The sequence below is a fragment of the Loxodonta africana genome, chromosome 6 (genome assembly GCF_030014295.1).
Source record: "Loxodonta africana isolate mLoxAfr1 chromosome 6, mLoxAfr1.hap2, whole genome shotgun sequence".
Classification (NCBI taxonomy): Eukaryota; Metazoa; Chordata; class Mammalia; order Proboscidea; family Elephantidae; genus Loxodonta; species Loxodonta africana.
This window is the reverse complement of record NC_087347.1, coordinates 61,773,722-61,799,642: the sequence shown is the minus strand read 5'-3', so window position 1 is coordinate 61,799,642 and position 25,921 is coordinate 61,773,722. Positions and strand designations below refer to the sequence as shown.

The 25,921-nt window shown below is 35.9% G+C and overlaps 1 protein-coding gene across 1 annotated transcript in view; it reads left to right on the top strand.

Moving 5' to 3' along the window:
• ZNF804A (zinc finger protein 804A) overlaps positions 1–21,986 on the top strand; it is a 312,235-nt gene extending 290,249 nt beyond the window's left edge. Inside the window, exons 3-4 of the mRNA XM_003406179.3 lie at positions 16,325–16,455; positions 18,761–21,986. Coding sequence (XP_003406227.2) covers positions 16,325–16,455; positions 18,761–21,986 — 3,357 coding nt within the window. The remainder of the gene's footprint in view (positions 1–16,324; positions 16,456–18,760) is intronic.
• Positions 21,987–25,921: the final 3,935 nt, after the last annotated feature.

The following is a 25,921-nucleotide window of genomic DNA, read 5'->3' as shown; positions in this document are numbered from 1 at the left end:
AGGTTTTCTGTATTCCACAATATTCACATGAACATTGTCAACAAGATTTAGCTGTTTTTATAGAATTTTCATGATAATCATTTTAATGGATTAATAATATCCCATCATGTTACATATTTTAATTTAACCATTCTTTATTGTTGAATATTTGGATTGCTTTCAATATTTTAACTTGAGTATTCTGATAACTTGCTTCAGATTCTCAATTATTCAACCTCGCTTTAAGAGCCTGAAAATGAGGATGACGTATAGAAATTATGCCGATATGTCTTAATTTTATAAAATGTGTAGCAATCTAATTGATATATGACATACTAATTTCATAGAAAATCATTTTCGTAATGGTCACACATTTCAAACTTCCTTAATTAGCAATTTTACTTTTGTCATAGTCAGGAATTTTTTTTCCTATGGCATGGATTGTTTAGTGTGAAATTTAATCACTAAAATATAACATTTGTTATTAATTTACTATCTTATTTCATTACTACTACTGTGGACAACAGATATGTATATTAGCATGTATGTATATTTTTATATTTAGGTATCGATTTAGGTTAGAAAAAGGAGTCCCCGAGTAGCACAAATAGTTAAGCACTCAACGACTAGATGAAAAGTTGGTGGTTCGAACCCACCTAGAGGCGTCTCAGAAGACAAACCTGGGAACCTGCTTCCAAAATATCAGCCATTGAAAACTCTACGGAGCACAGTTCTACTCTGACACACATCAGGTCTCTGGGAGTTAAAACTGATTAGACGGCAACTAGTTCACTGGCCATTTTAATGTCTTAAAATCACTGGACTGTTTCAATGATAGTTTAGATTTCATTGGTAAACTAAAAAGAATACTAAGAATTAAGGTTTAGTGAGAATTTATTTCAATTAAATTTTTTAAGAAATAACATATACATTTCACAATACAAATAAAAAGCCTTAACTATGAAATTTATAATATGCAACCACTTCTTACACTAAAACATTTCAATCTTTATTCAATTATCAAGTGAGATTAATATGTTATACTGCTCATGTTCTTTATATTGTTTCTGTTTAACATTAATTTTAATATAACTTAATACATTTTAAAAATATTTAATAATCTTGTAGAATTTTTCTGAAACTAAAATTAGTATTCTAAAGCTTAGCATTTAGACAGATTGCTTTTACAGACATGGATTCATAGTTGAGATCACAGCAAAACTCTCTTTATAGTGTTTAGCAAATTTATACCGACTCCCCCCCCCAATTTAAAAGGAACTCATTTAGTCAAATTATGGTAATATGAGCAGAAAAAAAAATACTGTAAGGGCTATGACCTGGGATGACATTTATCTTTTATTCAGTCCGTTGCTTTGAGTACGAGTAAATGTGAAGGCATTTTTACACCAAGCACTGTATTATTTACAACTGCATTTCAAGAAAAATATTAATCATATAAATATTAAACCAAATATAACATAAAATTATAAGTGTGATTAATATGAAGACAATTTCCTAATATATTTTCTTTAGCTAAGTAATTATTATTTTTTGTGCCAGAATTCTGGGAATCATATGAAAGATGCTATCCATGCTTTCACTTTCATAATTTGAAAAAGAAATGAACACAAACTATATTAGAGATTGAAAAAAAAAGTTGTATTTATCCCATCTTTAGGTGGTTTATTATGATTCTTTATCCTTTTAAGAATAGTTTTATCAAAAGAAATGTTTTTAAAAAAGAAACACTTCTAAAAGTGTTGGAGTTTATTAAATATGAACAGAAATCTTCAAATGTCTTGCTTGAAATACCTTTTTTTTACTTATAGTCTTGTGGTTTCATTCATTCATTCATTCATTCATTTATCAGTTTTAATCAACTTCAAAAGGACTATTAAAGACCTATGCCTTCAGGGTTCTGAAATCTGATAGGGAGTAAATATAAAAATGAAAAATAACACTATATGCTTATAACATCCAGTTGCAACCTGAGCAATACTATGTACCATAGAAGGTCAAAGAACAAAGGATTTACTAAGAAATAAGAAGAATAAAGAAGTGCTTTGGAAAAGACACTACATAATCTTGGCGTAAAATTGTGGGTACGATTTAGTTAGGTAGAGACAAGAGGACATGTTATGTTTACTGTCGACTATGTGACTGTGGAAGGGCTCCTGATATGACACCACTGTATAGAGACCTGTGCTACATGCTAAGGGTTTTAGACTTAGTTTTGTATGTATTCATGAACATTTTTCATTGGGACAATAGCATGATGAATATTTTAGATTGATTGGTTTGGTTATCATGCCTTCAAGTTTTTAGAGGTGGGAGTGGAGGCTTTTGGGAGGATGTGAGAAGAAGATATATATATATATATATATATATATATATATATATATTTACCAGTCAGTGACAAAAGAATCTTTTTATAAGGGTCCTGGCAGAAGGTCTGGGTAAGGAGTAGAAACAAACACTTTGGAGGAAAGTTGGATAATATTTGCTGATAGGTTGAATAAAGGGAAGTAGATAGAAGTGTAAAATATTCTGGAGAATGTATGATTGAATAAAGAAATTTAGAGGCTTAGTTTTGGGAAAACTATGAATTACTTTTGTGTGGCCTTTCTCGCCATGGTCTTGTAACTCCAACCCAAGTGATTCACTGGGACCAGGCACATAAAGTCTATGGAACACTAACAAAGGAATTGGTCAGTTTTGCCATCCCTCTGGGCTTAAAATGAGCCATCCCAGAGGCAGGAAAAAGTGAATCTCACCACCACTGGGGAAGAAGAGCTAAAAGCAGAGTTATATCTTTGGACCTGGGATTCCTGAACTGAGAAGCTCCTGGAACCAGAAGACTGAGAGAGAAAAAGAGAGAGAGAGAGAAGCATGGGTAGAGACATGGTGGCAAGAGAGACTGTCAAGAGATGATACATGGAGTTTCCCAGCCCATGGAGCGAGAATGCTGAATGCCTTTTGGCAGGAGCCTTGCTGGTGGTATAGGATGCCTCTAGGTACTTGGTGGAGCTAGGTATGCTGACCCACGGAGCTATAGCTGAGCACCTTGGTGCCAAGCCTTACTGGTGGAATGGGGTGCCTCAGGGAACTTATCAGCAGAGCTAAAGAGCTTTGTAACACTTGCCTGAGCAGGACAGAGGCCAAGGGACCAGAGAGAGGCGTGCCTGTGAGCATGACTGAGAAGAGGCTGTCCTGATGGAAGAACTGACTCATGGACTTGGGACTTGCCAGTCTTCACAATGATGTGAGCCATTTCCTCTCTTTCTCTCTCTCTCTCTCTCTATAAGCCAAAAATAAACCAAACCCATTGCCATCGAGTCGATTCTGACTCATAGCAACCCTATAGGACAGAGTTGAACTGCCCCACAGAATTTCTAAGGAGCACCTGGCGGATTGGAATTGCCAACCTTTTGATTAGCAGCTGTAGCTCTTAACCATTACGCCACCAGGGTTTTATATATATATATATATACACACACACATACAGACACACACACAAATTCACTGGTTTTGCCTCTCTAGAGAACCCAGACTAAGACATTGGGCTATATGTAATGAAGGATGGAAACCCTGGTGGCATAGTGGTTAAGAGCTATGGCTGCTAACCAAAGGGTCGGCAGTTCGAGTCCGCCAGGCACTCCTTGGAAACCATATGGGGCAGTACTACTCTGTCCTTTAAGGTCACTATGAGTGAGAACCATCTCGATGGCAATGGGTTTGGTTTTTGTTTTGGTCATGAAGGATAAAGGAGATGGAGCCAAAGAAAGTTGGGAAAGCATTCAGACTGTGATACAGGTCTGACTCCTGTGAAAGGGAACAGAAAGGAAAAGGGATTAGTTTAGAGTAGTATAGCTATCAGATTCTTGGTCTGTTGCTCAGCACAGTCACCTCTTCTAATGAAGGAGATAAGTGCCAAAGAGGACTTCTTAGTCTCATACTTAGCCTTTAGCTGCTTGCTAATGGTCCTCAGTTTTTCATTATCCTTCCACAAGACTTCAATACTATTTAGTGTTATATGCTGCTAGCCTTGTAGGATTATTCATTCCCTGTCTTCAAATGCTTGAAACATTGTATTGTACTTTTGTCTTCAAATGCTTGAAACATTGTACTAGCAAGGACATTCAGTCCTACCAGGATGGAGAATTTTACCAATTAAGATCCCACTTTGTTCTAGGAAGTATCTGCATCCCACACACCACTTAAGGTGGAATATTCTTTGTCCATCATGTAGCAGTTGAACCAGTTACAAAATTCGTGTTACCACCTGTATTCTCAGAGTACTCCTGGCATAATTTATTCTTCTTTGGGTTTTCATGAAGCTCACTCAAAGACTGGATTAGACCTGCAAGATATTTGTTGGAACAAATGACTATAAAGGATATGTTGTGGTTGTTGTTAGGTGCCGTCCAGTGTGTTCTGACTCATAGTGACTCTGTGTACAACAGAACGAAACACTGTCCAGTCCAACGCCATCCTCACAATTGTTGTTATGCTTGAGCCCATTGTTGCAGCCACTGTGTCAATCCATCTCTTTGAGGGTCTTCCTCTTTTTTGCTGACCCTCTACCAAGTATGATGTCCTTCTCTAGGGACTGATCCCTCCTGATAGCATGTCCAAAGTATGTGAGACGTAGTCTCGCCATTCTTGCTTCTAAGGTACATTCTGGTTGTACTTCTTCCAAGATAGATTTGTTCATTCTTTTGGCAGTCCATGGTATATTCAATATTCTTCACCATGACCAAATTCAAAGGCATCAATTCTTCTTTGGTCTTCCTTACTCATCGTCTAGCTTTTGCATGCAAATGAGGCAACTGAAAACACCATGGCTTGGGTCGGGCACACCAGAGTCTTCAAGGTGACACCTTAGCTTTTGGCCACTTTAAAGAGATCTTTTGTAGCAGATCTGTCCAATGCAATGCATCTTTTGATTTCCTGACTGCTTCTTCCATTGTTGTTGATTGTGGATTCAAGTAAAATGATATCCTTGACAACGTGAATCTCTTCTCCATTTATCATGATGTTGCTTATTGGTTCAGTTGTGAGGATTTTTGTTTTCTTTATGTTGAGGTATAATCTATACTGAAGGCTATGGTCTTTGATCTTCATCAGGAAGTGCTTCAAATCTTCTTCACTTTCAGCAAGTAAGGTTGTGTCATTTGCATAACACAGGTTGTTAATGAGTCTTCCTCTCATTTTGATGCCCCGTTCTTCTTCATAGAGTTCATCTTCTCAGATTATTTGCCCAGAATACAGAATAAATAGGTATGGTGAAAGGATACAACCCTGACTCACACGTTTCTTGATTTCAAAATACGAAGCATCCCCTTGTTCTGTTCAAACGACTGACTCTTGATCTATGTACATGTTCCTCATGAGCACAATTAAGTGTTCTGGAATTCCCATTCTTTGCAATGTTATCTATAATTTGTTATGATCCACACAGTCAAATGCCTTTGAATAGTCAATAAAACTCAGGTAAACATCTTTCTGGTATTGCCTGCTTTCAGCTAGGATCCATCTGACATCAGCAATGATATCCCTGGTTCCATGCCCTCTTCTGAATCTGGCTTGAATTTCTGGCAGATCCCTGTCGATATACTGCTGCAGCTGCTTTTGAACAATCTTCAGCAAAATTTTACTTGCATGTGATATTAATGATGCTGTTTGATAATTTCCACATTTGGTTGAATCACCCTTCTTGGGAATAAGCATAAATATGAATCTCTTCCAGTTGGTTGGCCAGGTAGCTCTCTTCCAAATTTCTTTGCATAGACGAGTGAGCACTTCCAGTGCTGCACCCATTTGTTGAAACATCTCAATTCCGTCAATTCTTGGAGCCTTATTTTTCACGAATGCCTTCGGTGCAGCTTGGACTTCTTTCTTCAGTACCTTTGGTTCCTGATCATATGCTACCTCTTGAAATGGTGGAACACTGACCAATTCTTTTTGGTATAATGACTCTGTGTATTCCTTCCATCTTCTTTTGATGCTTCCTGCATCATTTAATATTTTCCCCATAGAGTCCTTCACTCTTGCAACTTGAGGCTTGAATTTTTTCTTTAGTTCTTTCAGCTTGTGAAATGCAGAGTGTGTTCTTCCCTTTTGGTGTTGTGTCTCCAGCGCTTTGCACATGTCATTGTAACACTTTACTTTGTATTCTTGAGCTGGAAATCTTCTGTTCAGCTCTTTTACTTCACCATTTCTTCTTTTTGCTTTAGCTACTTGACATTCAAGAGCAAGTTTCAGAGTCTCTTCTGACACCCATCTTGGTTTTTCTTTCTTTCTTGTCTTTTTAATGACCTCTTGCTTTCTTCATGTATGATATCCTTGATGTCATTCCATAACTTTTCTGGTCTTTGGTCATTAGCGTTCAATGCATCAAATCTATTCTTCAGATGGTCTCTAAATTCGGGTGGGATACACACAAGTTCGTACTGATTTTCTTCAGTTTCAGCTTGAACTTGCATATGAGCAACTGATGGTCTGTTCCACAGTCAGCCCCTGGCATTGTTCTGACTGATGTTATTGAGCTGTTACTATTGTCTTTTTCCACAGATCTAGTTGATTTAATTCCTCTATATTCCATCTGGTGAGGACCACACTTACAGTCGCCGTTTATGTTGATGAAAAAACGGCATTTTTCAATGAAGTTGTTGGTCTTGCAAAATTCTATCATGCGATTTCTAGCATTGTTTCTATCATCAAGGCCATATTTTCCAACTACCGATTCTTCTTCGTTTCCCACTTTCGAATTCCAATTATCAGTAATTATCAATGCATCCTGATTGTACATTTGATTAATCTCAGGCCAAACATGCAATCTGAATAAAGGGTATAGACAAGGGAATCCGACAGCAGTGTGAGCCTTCAGACCACAATGCAGATCTGAAACCTGCCAAGAAGACAGGGAAGAAAGGATGCTTGGGTAGAGTCTAACATTAGAATTGACCTTTAAGTTAAAATTACCCATCAGAGAAGTCCCACATCTTATGGAAATAGGCCTGCATTAATACTGCTACCATGACCAGTCATTGGCTCAGAGTAGCCAGTGGGAAGCGTGGCCTCATCATGAACATAGAAAGTGTTCTGGCCTGAGTATAAAATCTGCTTCTTTGAGCCAATGAGGAAAGGCTTTATCAGCTTAAAACCAAACCAAAAACCAAACCCAGTGCCATTGAGTCGATTCCAACTCATAGCGACCCTATGAGACAGAGGAGAACTGTCCCATAGAGTTTCCGAGGAGGGCCTGGCAGATTCGAACTGCTGACTCTTTGGTTAGCAGCCGTAGCACTTAACCACTATACCACCAGGGTTTCCTTATCAGCTTAGGAGTTAAAATATTTGAAATCATGTACAACTGTCTCTTAAAAGGATGACAAAATTAAGTCCTGGATTTCTTATTAAGCTATTTTTAATTAATTTTAATTGAGTCATGACTTAGCCTTGACGTTATTTCTAAGAATGTGCAAGGAGGGCCTGTTTCTAGTATTCATTCATCAATTTTCTTTGAGAGTTAGAAATAGAACTCCATCTATCTTGACCAAGTTTTAAAATAGAGCCGTTACATTTTTAAAGGTGATAAAGACAGTTGATATTCTTTTGTAGTCATTAAATTTTGTTAATAAAATATCTTCCAGTTTATTTTTATTCTATTTTAAAAGATTGTTCTTTTGATGTTTGATCTTGTTAGATTTTGTTGCGTAAAACAGTATTTGAAAATTGTTAATAGAATACCTACAAATACTTATATAGAGTAGCCAACACAATACATAAAATTCTTCCTCTTATCTTTCAATCCTGTTTCCTTATCCAAGAGATAACCATACTTAATCATTTTTAAAAGTTTTCATCATTAAAGTTATATATTTAATTATTATACTTTATGCATATTTTGTTTTTATTAATTTTAGACTGATTTCTGATGTCCCATTATGAAAGATGAAGAATTTAGTATTTTTATCTCCCACATTTCTTTCCCCATTCACCTATAATTTCTATTAAATATAATATCTGTATAGTAAACCCTGGTGGTGTAGTGGTTAAGAGCTATGGTTGCTAACCAAAAGGTCAGCAGTTTGAATCCGGCAGGCACTGCTTGGAAACCTTATGGGGCAATTCTACTCTGTTCTATAGGGTCACTATGAGTCAGAATTGACTCAATGGCGTGGGTTTTGGGTTTTATACCTTTAAATGTTTTCTTCTCTATTTTTGATTCACCAGTACTAGAATTTACATATTGATCCCTTGATATAAAACTTAAAGAACCTAGTATGCTTGCACTTTTTAAAAAAATTTTCCCTCACGTCATAGATTTGGTAAGTTAGAAAATTTGAAAACATTAAAAGAATACCATTAAATTTATTCTGTTCTACAACTATAATTGCCTCTTCAATGCACTGTTTCTATGTAGAATCATTTTTCATCAAATACTAGTATATATATTTTTGATTAAGTCAGTATTTCTTACAGAACCAAGCTGGTAACTGAGCATATAAGGAAGGGAATGAAAACCTTTGTCCCTAAATCCTCCTGCTTGAAAGAGACTATGCCTGCCTTCAGGAACCAAAGGACTTTGTTTTAATTTCTTGCCATCTTTGATTCTTTTTAACAATACTCAACTGCCACTGATTGTTATATTTCATGTAGCCCTTCCTTATGTATTTTTCTTTTGGCTGTGGTACTTCCTGACAAAAGGTATACTTATGATAATCAGATAACAATATCTCTGAGCCCTGATATATTTAAAACTATTTTCTTTGCTCTCATCATTTGCTTGAATATAGAATTCAAGATTTAAAATCATTTTACCTCAGAAACTCAAGTGTACAGCATTTTTTTATCTTCTAACATTCAGTGTTAACTGATTATGTCAGTTGTATGCTCATGTCTTTATATGTGATCCCCCCCCCCCCGCCGAAGGATTAGGATGATTAATACAGAGAGCTGTAATATGTAAGTTTGTTTCCAATATATTTCTTTTCTGACTGGAGGGCAGACTTTGGGCTTTGTGTTCATGGGTCAAGTTCATGCATGGGTTGGCATGTTTCCATTTGAGGTGATTGTATGTTGAGTAGTTAGTGAAGATGGGCACCTCTATAATTGCTAAAGTAGCAGATTTATTTGGCCAGTGGTGCTGCCTCCTTCTATTTATCCAACCTCGACTTATCTCAGTGTCTGATATCTTCCTGTTTTCTTTTCAGGTCATAACAATTATACTAGAATGTTTCCCAGGCAGATCACCAAATCTTTTAGAAGGCATATTTTAATCTTAAAGATAAAATAAATTTGTTGCCAGCTTCATATGCTTCGTACTTGAAGAAAAGCAATGGCTGGAAGAGACCCAGTGATCTAACTGTTCAGAGCTTAGTTTTAAAATAAAATAGTCTGGTAATTACATCTAGGTCTGTTTATCATTTTTGCATTTATCAATTCTGTGCATATCTTCTGAATTTTCCTTTGGAATCACCATGCTTACTTTAGAGTTCTTAGCTGCCATTTTCCTTGTCTATATTTCCTCTCTATCCAATCTCATTGGCCTTTCATACTCTGGATTTCTTTAAACATTCAGGTCCAAATCTGGTTCACTTTCTTGGTCTGGAGAACAGTTTTAATTTTATTTTCCTTAATTACATTTTGTCATCTTATTTGATCATTTGAAAGAGAAGGAAAATATTTGACATATAAGACATTTTTCAAATCTTTTTGAAATTATTGCTTTTCTATCTTAATGCACCCTCAAAATACATGTAAAAATGTTTAAGGATCAAATTAATCCAGTATCAATCTATTCTATTCCACTTCCAGCTGCACTTGCAGTACTTCTTTCTCTGAGCCTAACTACTCAGAACTAGGTCAAATCTCACAAGTTAAAGGGCCCAGTTCTCCAAATCACCAAGTCTTTCCAAAACTTAAAATGCTAGATACAAACTTGGTGTCCCTAGACACTCTCACTTCTGACCTTCTGGCTACAAATTTGGAGGTTTCCCACTACACCCTCAGGATGCCAGCTATAAGCTGGTCCCCCGGACCCTTTCACTTCTGAACTGCTGGTTCCTATGACTAGAATGACTCACAGAAGTCAGGAAAGAGTTATAGTCATGATTATAGTTTTATTAGAGCAAAAAGGATACAAACGAAGTGGCACGTAGGATGAGGGTTCACATTGTGGAGCTTTGATATGGGATAAAAGGGACATGCTACCTTCCTTTGGGCATTGATATCTATCGCCAAACAGAAAACCAAAGGAGCTCCTATGTCCAGAGTCTTTACTGGGGCCTCATGACATAGTTATACTCAACTGAATCATGTCTTCCTCCCCTGAGGGTCAGCTGACAGCACATGGTGGATCTTTCTGGCATGGCCAGCTCCCACTTGAGTCAATTCATTAGCATAACCTGTCAGGTGTGGAGCCTTCTTAGATAACAAAGCACTTCAATCAACAGGGAATTCCATGGTTTTTAGAGGTTCTCTTGGGAAGCAAGGACAAATTCAAATTCTTTGCACAAATTTGTTAGTTAACCCACACAACTGAAAACAATTCCAGGTTTTCTACTACGATTCATAAAATAATATATAGGAGAGCTATTTGCATTGATTTTGCCTAATTATAAGATAGAACCCACACATTTTAATATACTACCCATGCATATTTATCCTTAAGAGTAATGCATTTCCTTTTAAACATCATCTTTGCTTCATTCCCAGTGGTAGGCAGGGTTGGAAACAGTCTCTCAGAATTCCCAGCCATTGATGTACACACCCCTTCCCCCCATTATTCAATCAAACATTAATCTATGTTCTGCTTGTGAAGGGATTTTGCAGATGTAATTAAACTTCCAAATCAGTTGACTTTAAGGTTATCCTGGTTGGGCCTAACCTAATTATATGAATTCTTTAGAAACAGTTGTTTTTTTTTCTGATTAGTGACTGAAGAAAAAGTCAGATATTTGAAGAATGAGGGGGATTTGACATGCATATAAAGAACATATGATTGGAGAATCCACATAGTGATATTTTTTGTTTCAGTTTTTAAATGTATCTCATTTTTATATTTCATATTTCAGTGTAAATCTTTATTGTCAAAGTAAAACATACTAGTAAGAAAAAACTTAAAAAAATATCATATTACAGAAATTAGAAAATAAATAATTCTGCTTTTACCTTCCAAAGATGAACATTGTTAAAGTGTTGTATATTTTTTTCTGGAATTTTTATTCTACTTGTATGAATGCACATAAACCAAAAAAAAAAAAAAAAAACCAAACCCAGTGCCGTCGAGTTGATTCCAACTCATAGCGACCCTATAGGACAGAGGAGAACTGCCCCATAGAGTTTCCAAGGAGCGCCTAGTGGATTGGAACTGCCGACCCTTTGGTTAGCAGCTGTAGCACTTAACCACTATGCCACCAGGGTTTCCGTGAATGCACATACTTTCTTCAATTATATTGCATAAATATGAACATACTACTTTTTAATAACATTATAATCCAAGAATTTTCCAAATATTTTCTACCTCTTAGCATTATTGATAATAAAAAAAAATAGCTGCATAATATTTCCTTATAAAGTTGAGCCATGGCTCTTTACCATTCTACAATTACTGACCACTCAAGCTATTCATGTATTGTTTTAAGTAAAAGGATCTTTACCTCTTACACTCAAGTTTCCATTGCTTTGCCTGTATTACCAAAGATCTTAGGCAGATTTCTGTCTAAATTTTTAAAGCCTTCTATTGTATAAGCAAGTTAACCACTGCCATCCTGTGCCAATTCAATTTGACAAGCATTCATGAACACTTACAATGCACAAGACACTTCTCAAGACACTTAAGAAAATGCACTGAATGGTCAGAAAATCAGCTTTACACATAACACATACAGATTGCAAAGACTTTTATAACTAGAGATTTTTGTCCACAAAAAGAAGCTTGAGTTAATGGAATTTGAAGAATGAGAGGTCTTGGGGAAAGATATTGTTCAGATCTGATATGCCATTAAGAGATTAGATGCCTTTAAAGCTGCCATGAGAAAATGATACACATTCATGACAGTAATGGGAAAAGAAATTTTAAAAAGAGTCTTCCACAGGTTCACTCAGCATAATGCCATTGATTAAATAATGACTGGAAGGAAATTACATATTGAAGTGTGATATCATTCACTAGAATATCTTAATCTTCACTGAAGAAATATATTTGCTAACATTCTAATAGAATGCACTGCATAGTGTCTTTCAAGAGAGCTAAATTGACTCAGGAATTAGAGATGGTGATTGATTTATAATTCTCTGAGAGTATTACTTCTGTGTAAGATAAAAAGTATGTTTAGATTTTTTGAAATTTGTTCAAAATAGTTCTTGATAGAAACTGCTATCTGAGATTCAAAGGAAATTTTAAGCCTGTAGAAACCATAATACTGATTATATATTAATTTGAACTAGGAAGTATAAAACCAGGAAAAGAAATATTGCAAAGAACAAATCTTTCTTGGAAGAAGTACAGCTAGAATGCTCCTTAGAAGTGAGGATGGTGAGGCTTTGTCTCATATATTTTGGACATATTATCAGGAAGGACCAGTCCTGGAGAAGGACATCAGGCTTGGTAAAGTAGAAGGTCAGTGAAAAAGAGGAAGACCCTCAACAAGATGAATTGACACAGTGGCTGCAACAATGGGCTCAAGCATTACAATGATTGTCAGGCTGGCACGGGACCAGGCAGTGTTTTGTTCTGTTGTACATAAGGTCACTATAAACTGGAACTGACTCGATAACACATAACAACAACAATAACAACTTCCTCTTAAAAGATGATGCTAGAAGCATAAGCCCTAGAACGTATACAATGGAAGGAAATTTAGATGTCATCAGCGTCTTCATCTGAGGAGGGTGGCACTGTTCTCCTGCTCCATCAGGGTTTCTCTGTTGTGTTCCCTGTCAGGGCAGTCATCGGTGGTAGCCAGGCACGACCTGGTTCGTGCTTCTGGTTTTCTTTAGATATACCACACTTGCCCATTGCTGGGGTTTAGAAGACTCTTCTTTTCCTCACCTTTTACAAACTTGCAACTAAGGGGTATCAGTACAACCTTGCAACTAGGAAAAGTGATCAAAACAAAACCCACCTGCAGTTCACTGGTACTTGTGGCTCTCTGGAGCTAGTTAAGATGGTTCCTACCAAAGACAGACTTTCTTCACAAGAATACAGCCACCTTTAGCCATCATTAAGTACTAAGGTAATAAAAGGAACAAAAAAAAATTGTGAAAATGCACACATATATGCTTACACTCACACTGCTGGTTCATTAGAAATAGATTTTTCCATATGTTCTCAAATCCTGTGTTAAGGAATTTTTCTTCAGTGCTTTTTGAATTTATGTAATGAATAAACAAAAGTAACATTCTTGTTTGGTTATTACTGAAATACATATATATCTTTTTAATTTACTGAGAGGACATGACCATATTTATACACAAATAGATAAAATTTCTTATGGTACCAAATTTTGCTATATGATTGCTAGCTCCATTACTTGGGGAGAAAATGACCAATGTATGATGTTAAGTTAATGTAAAGGAGCTTTTACATAGGTGTTCTATGTGCATTTTTTATCATAATACTCATAACTCCATAGTGATGTCCATTTATACTGCTGATACGCATTTTAAGGCTGATTCAGAATCAGATGACTTTTATTATGAGACCATAAGCCCTTTCAAATAAGAGATGGTATATCTCTAGGAGCTTCTCAGCACAGGGATCTCAGTCCAAAGGACATGCTCTGCTCCAGCGCTGCTTTCTTGGGGGTATGAGGTCCCCATGTCTCTCTGCTCACTTCTCTCTTTTATATCTTGAAAAAGATTGGCTTAAGGCACAACCTAATCTTGTAGACTGAGTCCTGCCTCATTAACATAACTACCGATAATTGCATCTCATTAACATCATAGAGGATTTACAACATATAAGAGAATCTCACCAGATGACAAAATGGTGGACAATTACACGATACTGGGAATCCTGGCCTAGCTAAGTTGACAGATATTTTGGGGGGATATAATTCATGATGTGGGGTAAATGCTAAATTTCAGGCCAATGGGTACTTTAAGTGATATAGTTTATGGACCAGTGTCTTCGATATGCCTTTTTTAAAGATAATTTATCTTTGTTAAAGCAACTGTGATTTGTAGAACTGGTTATAATTATCCCTGGGAGTATATGTTATGTTGCCTGGGAACATGGACCGCTATAGATAACACATCTTCTTGGAGCATTAATTTTCTTTAACAATTTTTCATAGTTCCAACCAAAACACACACACACACACACACACACACACAAAGGGCACAAAGTAGAGTAACTCGATAAGAATTTATTTACAACGATGCTCTTAAAAGAGATATGGGTATAGGGGAGTCACAAAGATAGCACAATAAGGGGGAGCTATTGGAAACTGTTGCCATTCCTGATCAGGAATAGTTTCTAGTATGGGGAGAAGGTCTCAAAGATTCCCCCAGCTTTTGAGAGGATGGCATTAGATGAAGGGATACAGCCAACCTAAGATGACCTCACAGGAATGATCCAGGAGAATAAATACTTTCATTCTTCTCCCCCCATCTGATCTCTTCCTGGGACCCCCACCTTGCTGAAGCTTATAAAAGCCCTGAGACACAAGAGGCCTGGTGATGTGGTTCATAGTTTTTAATGGCACAAATTATAGAATAAATTAAAAATTATTCTGATTAACTCCACACAAGTGAAGCTTCAGCTAGTACTGTGTTCTCTACTCCAGTCCTCCAAAAGGCTGCATACTCTCTGTTCTCTGTTAAAAAGGACATTTCTGGTAAAGAATGGGAGAACCATGAAATGGTCAAAATGTCACATGAGGATACATTTGTGGTGTATCTGTTGTCTTGTCTGGAAAAGGACATCATGCTTGGTAAAATAGAGGGTCAGTGAAAAAGAGGAAGACCCTCAAAGAGATGGATTGACACAGTGGCTGCAACAATGGGCTCAAACATAACAATGGTTTTGAGGATGGCACAAGACTGGGCAGTGTTTCTTTCTGTTGTACACAGGGTTACTGTGAGTTGGAAATGACTGGTTGGTACCTAACAACAACAACAAATGATGATTCACAGGATAATTCAAGAAATATTATTGAGCAGGCATGTATGCACCAGGCATTGTTCTAATAAGGCCCTGGCATATATCAGTGAATAATAAGGCATTTATTAAGACATTCTTCAATCTCTATCACGTCATAAAAATGTGATTATTATACGTCATCCTCTTAGAGTCCTACTCTAAGACTGTGACATGTCACAACTGTATAACAAAATGAGCCTTTGGGGTTATGGGGAGGAGGAAATAGTGCTTTAGCCATTTTAATAACTATTATGCTATCTCCATGAAAGATCACAGTGAAAATATTTGAGGCATAAACTACTTTGGTGTTTCTTAAATCATACCACATACATGGCTATTTATCAATTCCATTCAAGTCAACATGGTCATTTTCTGGCATTCAACCTGGAGAATGACCTCCTTTAATACAAATTAAAAAATAATGCTCAATATAATAATGATTTCTAGAAAAACTATCTTTTTTTCTTTCTAGATCTTGAATTATTTTGGAAATTTATCTGATGATTGAGGGAAGGAAGTTTGCCGGTTTCTAATCACATCAGTCAAGGTTATCTGCATTGTGGATTAACATAAGATTTCTATTCTTCCAAAAATATGAAAAGGGTCAGATACCTTTCCAATATAGGACACATCGAAATATGTGGAAGGTGTTAAAAATAACTGAAATACTCAAGTGAATTGAGTCTGTTTGAAAATTAAGGGTTTGCAATACCTCAACCAAAACCAAACCCACTGCCGTTGAGTCGATTCCGACTCATAGCGACTGTATAGGACACAGTAAACTGCCCCATAGAGTTTGCAAGGAGCGCCTGGTAGATTTGAACTGCCGACTTCTTGGTTAGCAGCCATACCACTTAACTACTATGCCACCAGGGTTTCCAATACTTCAATACTTTATCTGAATTAGATAGCAGAGAACCTTAGCAGGAAACAATAAGAAGAGATGAAAGTTTTCAATTCTAATTTTTCTAAAGCATGAGTATAATATATCCTTTAATATAGTATAATAATATACTTTATGATTTCATAAGTGCCAGAAAACACTTTTGTTAGATGTGGATTATTGTGAATATTGCCTTCTCCTTTGATGAGATCAAAGATGCTGTATTGAAAAATTCCAACAATAACAACAATAACTTTAAAGTCGTCACAGACCCAAATACTATTAATCATTTCCATATTTTTTAATAGAGGCTCAAAGAACTGAAACAAAGAGAATTTGCTCGAAATGTAGCATCTAAATCCAGGAAAGATGAAAGAAAACAGGAAAAAGCACTTCAACGCCTGCACCAGCTTGCAGAGCTAAGAAAGGAGACTGTATGGTGAGTATTCGATGAAACACTGTTTTCTTAACACATGACAAAAGAAAATGGGAGGTAGAAATAAAGGGCACAAATCCATTTATATCTGTACCCAGAATAAGGCACCCACCTTTTCATGGCTCTTTGTGGGTTGTAAACTGTAATTGGAATTTGAATTTTATGCAAAAACCTATTTAATGCACTCTTCAATAAAAAGCCAAAATGACTATAATTTTAGTTTGTAAAAAATAAATTTCACAATGTGCTTCTATTTAAGCTATATTAATTCAAAGCTATAAAGCTATTCAGTTTCTTGATGAAATTCAAAACAGTTAATTGAAGAAGAGAGCAAGGCACTGTCTCTTGACCTTTGTTATTCACGGAATTTTAAGAGGAACTTATTTTTCGAATGGTAATTTCAAGAACTTTTATTTGAGATTATCCTTAAGATAAAGAAAAAAGATCAGAAAGACCTTGTGAACTTCAGAGGTAGGTCAGAATTAGTTTCACTGTGAATAAACTACACCTGGGCTGGTAGATTTTCACAACTCTTAAACCTTGACCTACTTCTGACTGTGAGCAGCTGTTAGATGTGAACAGTGTAACAATTTAGACCTTAGAATTCAGGCCAGGACAACATTATAAAAAGATCACTTTTTATAGTGTCTCTACCTCCTCTCCCCAGATAAATAAACCTTCTCTTATTATTATCTAAAGCAGAGCTACTTTATGCAAGTCTAATGTATCCTTAATAGTGTTAAGATGATATTTTGGTATATCAAAATATTGTTTGGAATGTCAAAACTTGGAAAAAATAAGAATAAAATATAAATGTATTTGGAATCCTGTATGGAACTGTTAAAAGCAAACATAACTACATTTAATACAAGTGCAGGAACAGATCTTCAAAAATACAGCTATACAGTTGTACCAGCTAGGTATTTTTACTCTGTGTGGTAATAAATGAAAAAAAAAAAATATACAAGTGTAATTTTATGTTTTAGAGAATTGTATGACCCAAGTTATTTAATACTGTAGTATAAGCAGCCTTTTAAAATGTAAATTCTAAGAATAAGAGAATTAGAGTTTATAATAAGATATGTTAAAAAAAAACTTCTATATGAATTACTTTCCATAGTTTACAGTACATATTTCATAATCTATTTTATTTCCCATAAATTCTATGCCTCTAAGGATACATGAAATAGAAAGTGGTGCTGTTTCTTAGTATCAGTTAAGGCAATTGAGCACTCCATACTAAATAAAGCAAATATTTAACTAACAAAATTTTTGGCCACTTATAACTTCTAAGAAAACTGAATTTTGAGAATAACAGAAAATTCTGAACAGCATGATTCTGTTAGGGTAAGGACACAATTTAGAGATTTCTTACATTTATGTGCTGGGCAGTATTTTTTTTTTTTTAAGCAGAACTCACTATTTATGATGTTCCATAATACTACGTATGGAGTCCTGACGGCACAGCAGTTAAGAGCTGCTAATCAAAAATTTGGCATTTCAAATCCACCAACCTCTCCTCAGAAAGCCTATGGGGCAGTTCTACTCTGTACTATAGGGTCACTATGAGTGAGGTCCACTCAACAGCAACGAGTTTGGTTTTTGGTTTTGTAATACTATACACATAGAATTCACACGTTAAGTAAATAGTCTTTTATCCTATATTTACTGCATATTATAACTTATAACTTCATTGTAATTTCTAACTATTAAGAATAAAAAAAAATAGCCAAAAGACCCAAAGCTCTCTTCAAGCTAGCGTTATTTCTATTTACCTTTGCATCACAGTGTACTGCTTGGCCTGTGGTAGACTATCAGTGAATGCTGGTTGAACTGAATTGTTGAACTGAATTCCTAGCCTTCCTGCAGTCACAACTGAGGTTTTTGTTTTGTTTTGGTTTATTTTTTAACTTTCTTCACAGTATCAATGATGTTAAGTACTTGTGAATTAAAAGTAATTTTATTTTGGAGAATTTTACAACTATTAGCTACATCACTGAAAAAGCTATGGAGGTCAAAATCTTGGTAAAGACATACTGGTTGAGATCATAGGAATGAGCTGTGAAAGTAATTTCACAATAGCATTTCCAAGTTACCCAGAACAATAACCAATAACTGAAAAAAAAACTGTGGTACTGGAGAAGGCAATTAAACCACGTGAAATTAAGTGCAGAATTATATATTTCTTACAAAGATTCAAAAAAACTGAAAAAGAAAGTCTTATAATGACATTTCTAAGATGTGTTTGGATTTTTTTTTTTTTTCTCAAAGGTATATTATCTAACATGAATTTTGTTTCTTTTTGTAGTGCTCCTGGAAGTGGCCCCATGTTCAAGTCAACAACTGTTACCGTGAGAGAAAATCTTAATGAAATCTCACGGAAAGTTGTGGATTCAGTTAATGGCCAGGAAGAATTCAAATATACTTTGATTCAGAGTGAAGTGAATTCTAACAATGTTACTGCTGTTGCTGCAGATTCAGAAAGTTCAAATAATTACACAGCAAAAAATAACCAACTTGGGGATCAAGCCCTGGGAATTCACAGGCACAAAATTGGCTTTTCTTTTGCATTTCCAAAGAAAGCATCAGTGAAGCTGGAGTCCTCAGCTGCAGCCTTTTCTGAATACAATGATGATGCCTCTGTGGGAAAAGGATTTAGCAGAAAAAGTAGATTTGTCCCCGGTGCTTGTCATCTTCAACTATCTTCATCAACAGATGTGCTTTTGAGTTCTGAGGAGAAAGCTAACACTATTCATCCACCAGAGGGAATGTGCTCTGACAAAGAAGAAACTCTTCAAACTCAAGAGATGAAAGAAGTCTCTAGTAAAAAAGATACATTATTAGTACCTCCATTTTGCCAGCTTCAATGCCTTTTATCTTCTGATTCAGATAGTTGCCAAAATTCAGTCCCAAGAGCAGATCAGATACCACTAGAAGATGTTATTACTAATGAAGACACAGCCCTGAATGGTAACAGCTCTGAGATGTTAGGAAATAAATCCACACTTCCTGATATGCCTAATGATTGCTTGTCTTTGCAAGCTACCACAGAGGAAAATGTTAAGAACAATGATGCATCCACAACTGAAGATGAAAGTAAAAATCACGCCCCTGAGATTTTGGCCCCTTCAAATACTGAAGAGAAAAATATAAACTTACATAAGAAAACAGATTCATTTAAAAGACAATGTGAGCCATTCGTACCTGTGCTTAACAAACATGGGTCGACAGTTCTTCAGTGGCCATCAGAAATGCTGATTTACACAACTACTGAACCATCAATCTCTTATAGTTGCAATCCCCTCTGTTTTGACTTCAAATCCACTAAATTAAGTAACAATCTATATAAAAATAAACTGTCCTTAAATGATCTTTACTCACAGCAGAAGGAAGAAGACATTTGCAAGGGACCAGCTTCAGAAAGCAAGGACGCATCTGTCACAGGACTCACTGATTATGAAATTGTAGGTAGCAGAAGAGAATATACTCAAGTCACTCCTCTTTTAGCTGATGAAACTGTCTCTAAGAGTTATGATTCTGGAAAAAATGGGGATATAGGTCTAAGATTTAAAAATATTTCCTGTAGAATCAGAAACACAGGAAAATGTAATTCCACTAAAAAGCAAATAAAACAGGACACTCTTCATGAGAAATACAACAAAATAAGGTTGAAAGATACTCATGAACACTGGTTCCATAAAAGTAGAAGAAAAAAAAGAAAAAGAAATTTATGTCAGCATCATCATGGGGAGAAAACCAAAGAATTAGAATCTCATTTTAAAATGGAAATGGAGAATAATTACACTGATAAAACTAGGACAGATCTACTGGAAACAATTTCAGAGAAACAGCATTTAACTGCAGAGTCATTATCAGAATCACATCACTTAACTGATAAAAGGCCCAAATCAGCATCCACATACCTAAGTGAAAATGAAGAAATGTGCAAAACTTGGAACAGCAAATACAATAATACTGATGCTATCAGTTCTAAAAACAACTATAGAAGGAACACAATTGTCTTAAATGGACAATCAAATGCAACCATGATACATTCTGGGAAACATAATTTAACATATTCCAGAACTTTTTGTAGTTGGAAAGCCAAAAAGTCAAGCTGTAGCCAAGATCACAAATGCGTAGTTCTTCAAAATGATGTGAAATGCATGAGTCAGAATCAGGCTGTTAAAAGAGGTTATAATTCTCTCGAATCAGAAAGATACCATCGAAAACGTCGACAACATTCATATCCTTCAGATGAAAGTTTAAATCATCAGAATTATTTACCAGAGGAAATATTGAGGCCATCAAGTACTTCAGTTGCTCCCTGTAATCCTAAAAAGAAATGGAGAAGGAAAAGAAGCAAATTCCACACTAAATTTGAAGCTTTGGATCTTAAAGAGAATACAAATTATTTCATGAAAAACAGTCCTTCCTTAAGTAACCCAGATGAGTTAATAAGTAAAGACAAAAAAGAGGAAATGAAACCACAAGAAGTTACAGATATTGAAAGTAACTCAGAAAACACAGACCAAGTAGAACACAACCTAACTTTGGACCCTAGCAATCTTCTTCCTTCTGAAACCAATGGTGAAACTGAACATTCAGTCATGGAGATTACTTCTGGTGAATTTTCAGAGGTTTCTGGTGATCCCTCCACATCTGCCTATGTAGCTAGTGTTCCAACAAAAGTAGCAATTGAAAATACCTTGTTTGAACATAAAAAAAGATGTGAGACTATTAATACTAATGGAAAACAAATTCCTTCCAAGGTGCCCAGTATTGAAAAGAACTTTAGACAGCCACAACCTAAATCATACTTTTGCCATTGTGAACTGGCTGAGGCCCTTCCACAAGGAAAGATGAATGAGGCATCAACCGAGTGGCTACAGTATAATTCAGGAATCCTTAACACACAACCACCACTACCATTCAAAGAAGCACATGTTAGTGGTCATACCTTTGTAACAGCCGAACAAATTCTCGCTCCATTAACTTTACCAGAGCAAACATTATTAATCCCACTAGAAAACCACGACAAATTCAAAGACCTACCATGTGAGGCCTACCAGCACATCATACAGCCGAACATGCTGGCCAACAAGGTCAAATTTACCTTTCCTCCAGCTGCCCTCCCACCCCCTAGCACAACTCTGCAGCCTTTGCCTTTGCAGCAGCCCTTATGTTCTACCTCTGTAACCACTATCCACCACACTGTTTTGCAGCAGCATGCAGCAGCTGCAGCAGCAGCAGCAGCAGCCGCAGCTGCAGGGACATTTAAAGTACTTCAACCACACCAACAGTTTCTTTCCCAAGTCCCAGCTCTATCCAGAACATCTTTACCTCAGATCTCAGTAGGACCTAGGCTTTGTCCTGGGAATCACCCGACTTTTGTGGCTCCTCCTCAGATGCCAATCATTCCAGCTTCGGTTCTCCATCCTAGTCATCTGGCTTTCCCACCTTTACCCCATGCACTCTTTCCTTCTCTGCTTTCCCCACACCCTACTGTCATCCCCCTGCAACCTCTCTTCTAGTCATCACCATAAAGCAGAAAGGAAATACGCTTGTGAAAACTATTGCCATATGCATAAGTGCTCATCTAAGTGGATAAATGGCTCTTTAAATGATGACGATAAACTGGTCCAAATATGGCCTCATTGATTTTAAATCATTTACTGTAAGTGTAATGATGCAAATATATTCCTGTTTCTGATATATAATATTATTAACGCACTGAATAGTTTGCAAATCAATACAATATATGCTGTATATTAAAATGTCTTAAGAGTATGTATAATGTACATAAAATATATTTATAGTACTGTAATTTATGTTGTAAAGTATGCTCTTTGGTTTTTTTAATCTTTGTGTATTTGCACCTATTTAATGTTTAGACAATGCTGATGGCACTATGTTTTGTACCATGTTCCTTGAAACTGTAAATCAGTGAAAATATATCTCTTGCAATAAATTTTTGTTAACTATTTAAGTAAATTAAACTTTTGTTTTTAGTTGGATTTCTACTGTCTTAGGAAGGTTTAATAACAGTAGATTTTGAATTTATGTTGGCTCTTCTGTCCAATGGACCCAGAGACCCTGCAAAATAGCTTTGGAGCTCTATTACTACTGAAACTGTGATACCATCTGCTTATAATATGGTATCATGTGTATAACAGGTCCATTTGTTGTTTGGTTTGAGCTAATGTTGCTTATACTCAGAGTTCACTATATTTCCTGAACAAATAGCCCTGTCTTTGGACAATAAACCATAGTAATTCATATAATGTAATACCAATATTTGGGGGAAAATAACTCAGAAACGTGCAGAGTACTTAGAATTCTTTCAGGAATTGTAAAACAGCACTAGTAGACAAAAAAAAAAAAATTGCAAATAATACAACCATTTATAACATTTTTGTATGTGAAAATTCTCTAACTTTTTATGTTTATTTTTAGTTGTTATAGGAAATATACATAAGGAAGACAGTTGGCATGAATTGAGGAATGGACTTAATTTTAATAGATCATTATTCATTATATAGCTAGTAATGGAAGATATGGAAGTGGGATGGAGAGTAAATAAACCACTCTTCCTCTGATATGGTGGTATCATACTTCCAAATCACCCAAGAAAATTAGAAAGTTACACATCACTCTTCCAGATTCTTCATTCATCATTTATGACCTTGGCATTATTGTTGATTTGAATACATCTATGTGGGCTGTAAAAATGGAATTACTCAATAGAAAACTAAGGCACATTACACTTTTACCAAGAAAGATTTCTAATATGTACCTGTCCCAGTCTATGACATCTGGCAAGACAAAGCCTTCATGCCTGCTAAAGAGGATTTACCTCTCCATGTGCAAATCATAAAGAGAAGATTACCGTAGCTTGTCAATGAGTCCAGTCATTAGAGAGCCCTACTGTGTCTCTCTAAAGGGAAAGCAACTTTTAAGGAATGCTGTATTGTGGAAATACTATTTCCCTGGCTGCCAGGTTGTTGTTGTTAGTAGCTGTCAAGTTGGTTCTGATTCATGGATACCCCACGTACAATACACCTTCTCCTCACTTACTGATTATCTCATTATCTGACATTTTGCACTATGACAATAGTAAAAAATCTACTATTCGACTATTTTGTGCATTAACCAAGCACATCTGTCAATAACAAATGCCAGCGTGTGAGGCAAGAGTAACAGTGGATTTGATAGTTAATGTTATGTGTCTATTTGGCTGGCCCATGATCCTCAGTGGTTTGGCAGTTATATAATGATGCAATTTACCAGTTATGTAATGAGGCATTCATCCTCCATTTTGTGATCAGATGTGGTCATTCTTCATTTTCTCATAATACCAATTTTGCATAATGACCTGGTATTTGAAAACTTATTGTTGTTGTTAGGTGCCATCAAGTTTGTTCCAACTCAGAGCTACCCTATGTATGGCCCTATGCCATCCTCACAATCATTGCTATGTCTGAGCCCATTGTTGCAGCCACTGTGTCAGTCTACCCTGTTGAGAATTTTCCTCTTTTTTGCTGACCCTCTACCAAGCATGATGTCCTTCTCCAGGGACTAGTCCCTAATGATAACATGTCCAAGTATGTGAGATGAAATCTCACCATCCTTGCTTCTAAGGATATTCTGTCTGTATTTCTTCCAAGACAGATTGTTCGTTCTTTTGGTAGTCCATGGTATATTCAATATTGTTTGTCAACACCATAATTCAAACACGTCAACTCTTTTTCAGTCTTTCTTATTCACTGTTCAACTTTCACATGCGTAAGAGGTTTAGAAAAAAAAAATATGGCTTGGGTGAGGCACACCTTAGTCCTCCAGGTGACATCTTTGCTTTTCAATACTCTAAAGAGGCTTTTTGCAACAGATTTGCCCAATGCACTACACAATTAAGTGTTCTGTAACTTCCATCCTTCATAATGTTATCCATGATTTGGAAGCTAACCATGTCAATTAGTGAGAGAGGTTGTAGAAGGAAATGTTGCCCAGCTCTGAACTGAATTACCCTTAATAATTCTGAAGATATATATTTTTTCCTATCTCAGAATAATCTATGTGGTATTATAAGTAGAAAAATAAGGAAAAATCTAGGTCATTTACTTTCATGATTATTTGCCATATTAACAATTGATTTAAAGGTTCCATAAATGTTTGTGAATAACTGAGTATACCATTTCATGACTGACAAATAAGATAAAAATAGTAAGAAAAGCAATTCCATTTCAAATACTGTAAGATATTATGTTCCAAAAATGGAAAATAAAATTGGACAGGGTGATTTTTTTTTTTCCCAAGCAAAATATATAAAACTACCTTTGAAGAGAAAATATATAGGGATATCTCCTGGGGAATGTTGACCCGGTTTGTTTTTAAGTTGTCTAAGCAGGTTGTTGCTTTGCTATTAAAGATTAAACCAAGTCCTTGGCTTGAAAATATGCACATTTTCCCTCTTCTTTTCACCTTTTTCTATCATTCTGCTTGTTGACCTCTTCTTGTACTTATCCTTTAATTAAATTTACCTGATCTTTTCCCTTCTTAATTTCATTGAAAACATTTTTTTCCTTTCTGTCTTTCTCCTCTTTTCTCTACATATTATCATTGTCCGCTCGGGGGCAGGGGGGGGAGTTGTTGTTTCTTTTAAATTCCATTGTTCTCTACATTTCATTTTGTTAATGTTACACCTAACAGGTATGCTTAACTTCTTACTTCAAACAGATTATAACTCATTGCTAGGTGTCTTATAGGAATTCCTGGACATTTTGAGGAGGAAAGTTCTCAGTTAAGATTATTTGAAAGTTAGATAAACACAGAAAAAGTGATTGGTTCTTCTGGACATCAGTGGCTGGATGAGAAATTTGAGTCTTATTCAAGCAGTGTCAAAGACTTTCTGATTATCAACAATGCATCTAGATATTTGAGTGCATACACGGTGAGGACATCAGTTGTGCTGGGTTATCAAAATGAAGTAATGGTAAGATAATTATTCATCTATTCTGATAAGACAAGCCCATAATCAAGGGAATCAAGCTAGTAGGCAGAGGAATCGAACACATAATTTAGGGTGGACATCAGGTTTATTGGCATACTAAGCAATGGGGCTGTTGTAGACCATTAATCAAGAACATACTAATGGCAGTGAGAGTCAGGTGAAAGGGGAATTAATACTTTGGATGAGGAGCCATGGGCTGAAATCCCAGTCCTAACCAGGTGTAAATTATTGTGCATCCTGTATACTTGAAAAATTTAAAAGATGCTAATACTATCTCTTACCTACAATCTCCAGTCTGCTAGTTATAGGCATTGATATAGTATTTCTTATTGTAAAGATGAGTGATAAAAATATAGCATGAAACGTGAGAAGTAAATGTAGCCTACCTACAAAAGGTTTTATATTGAATGACAGGAAGGAGGCTCATCCAAACTTCAACTACCATATATAAGCAAGACT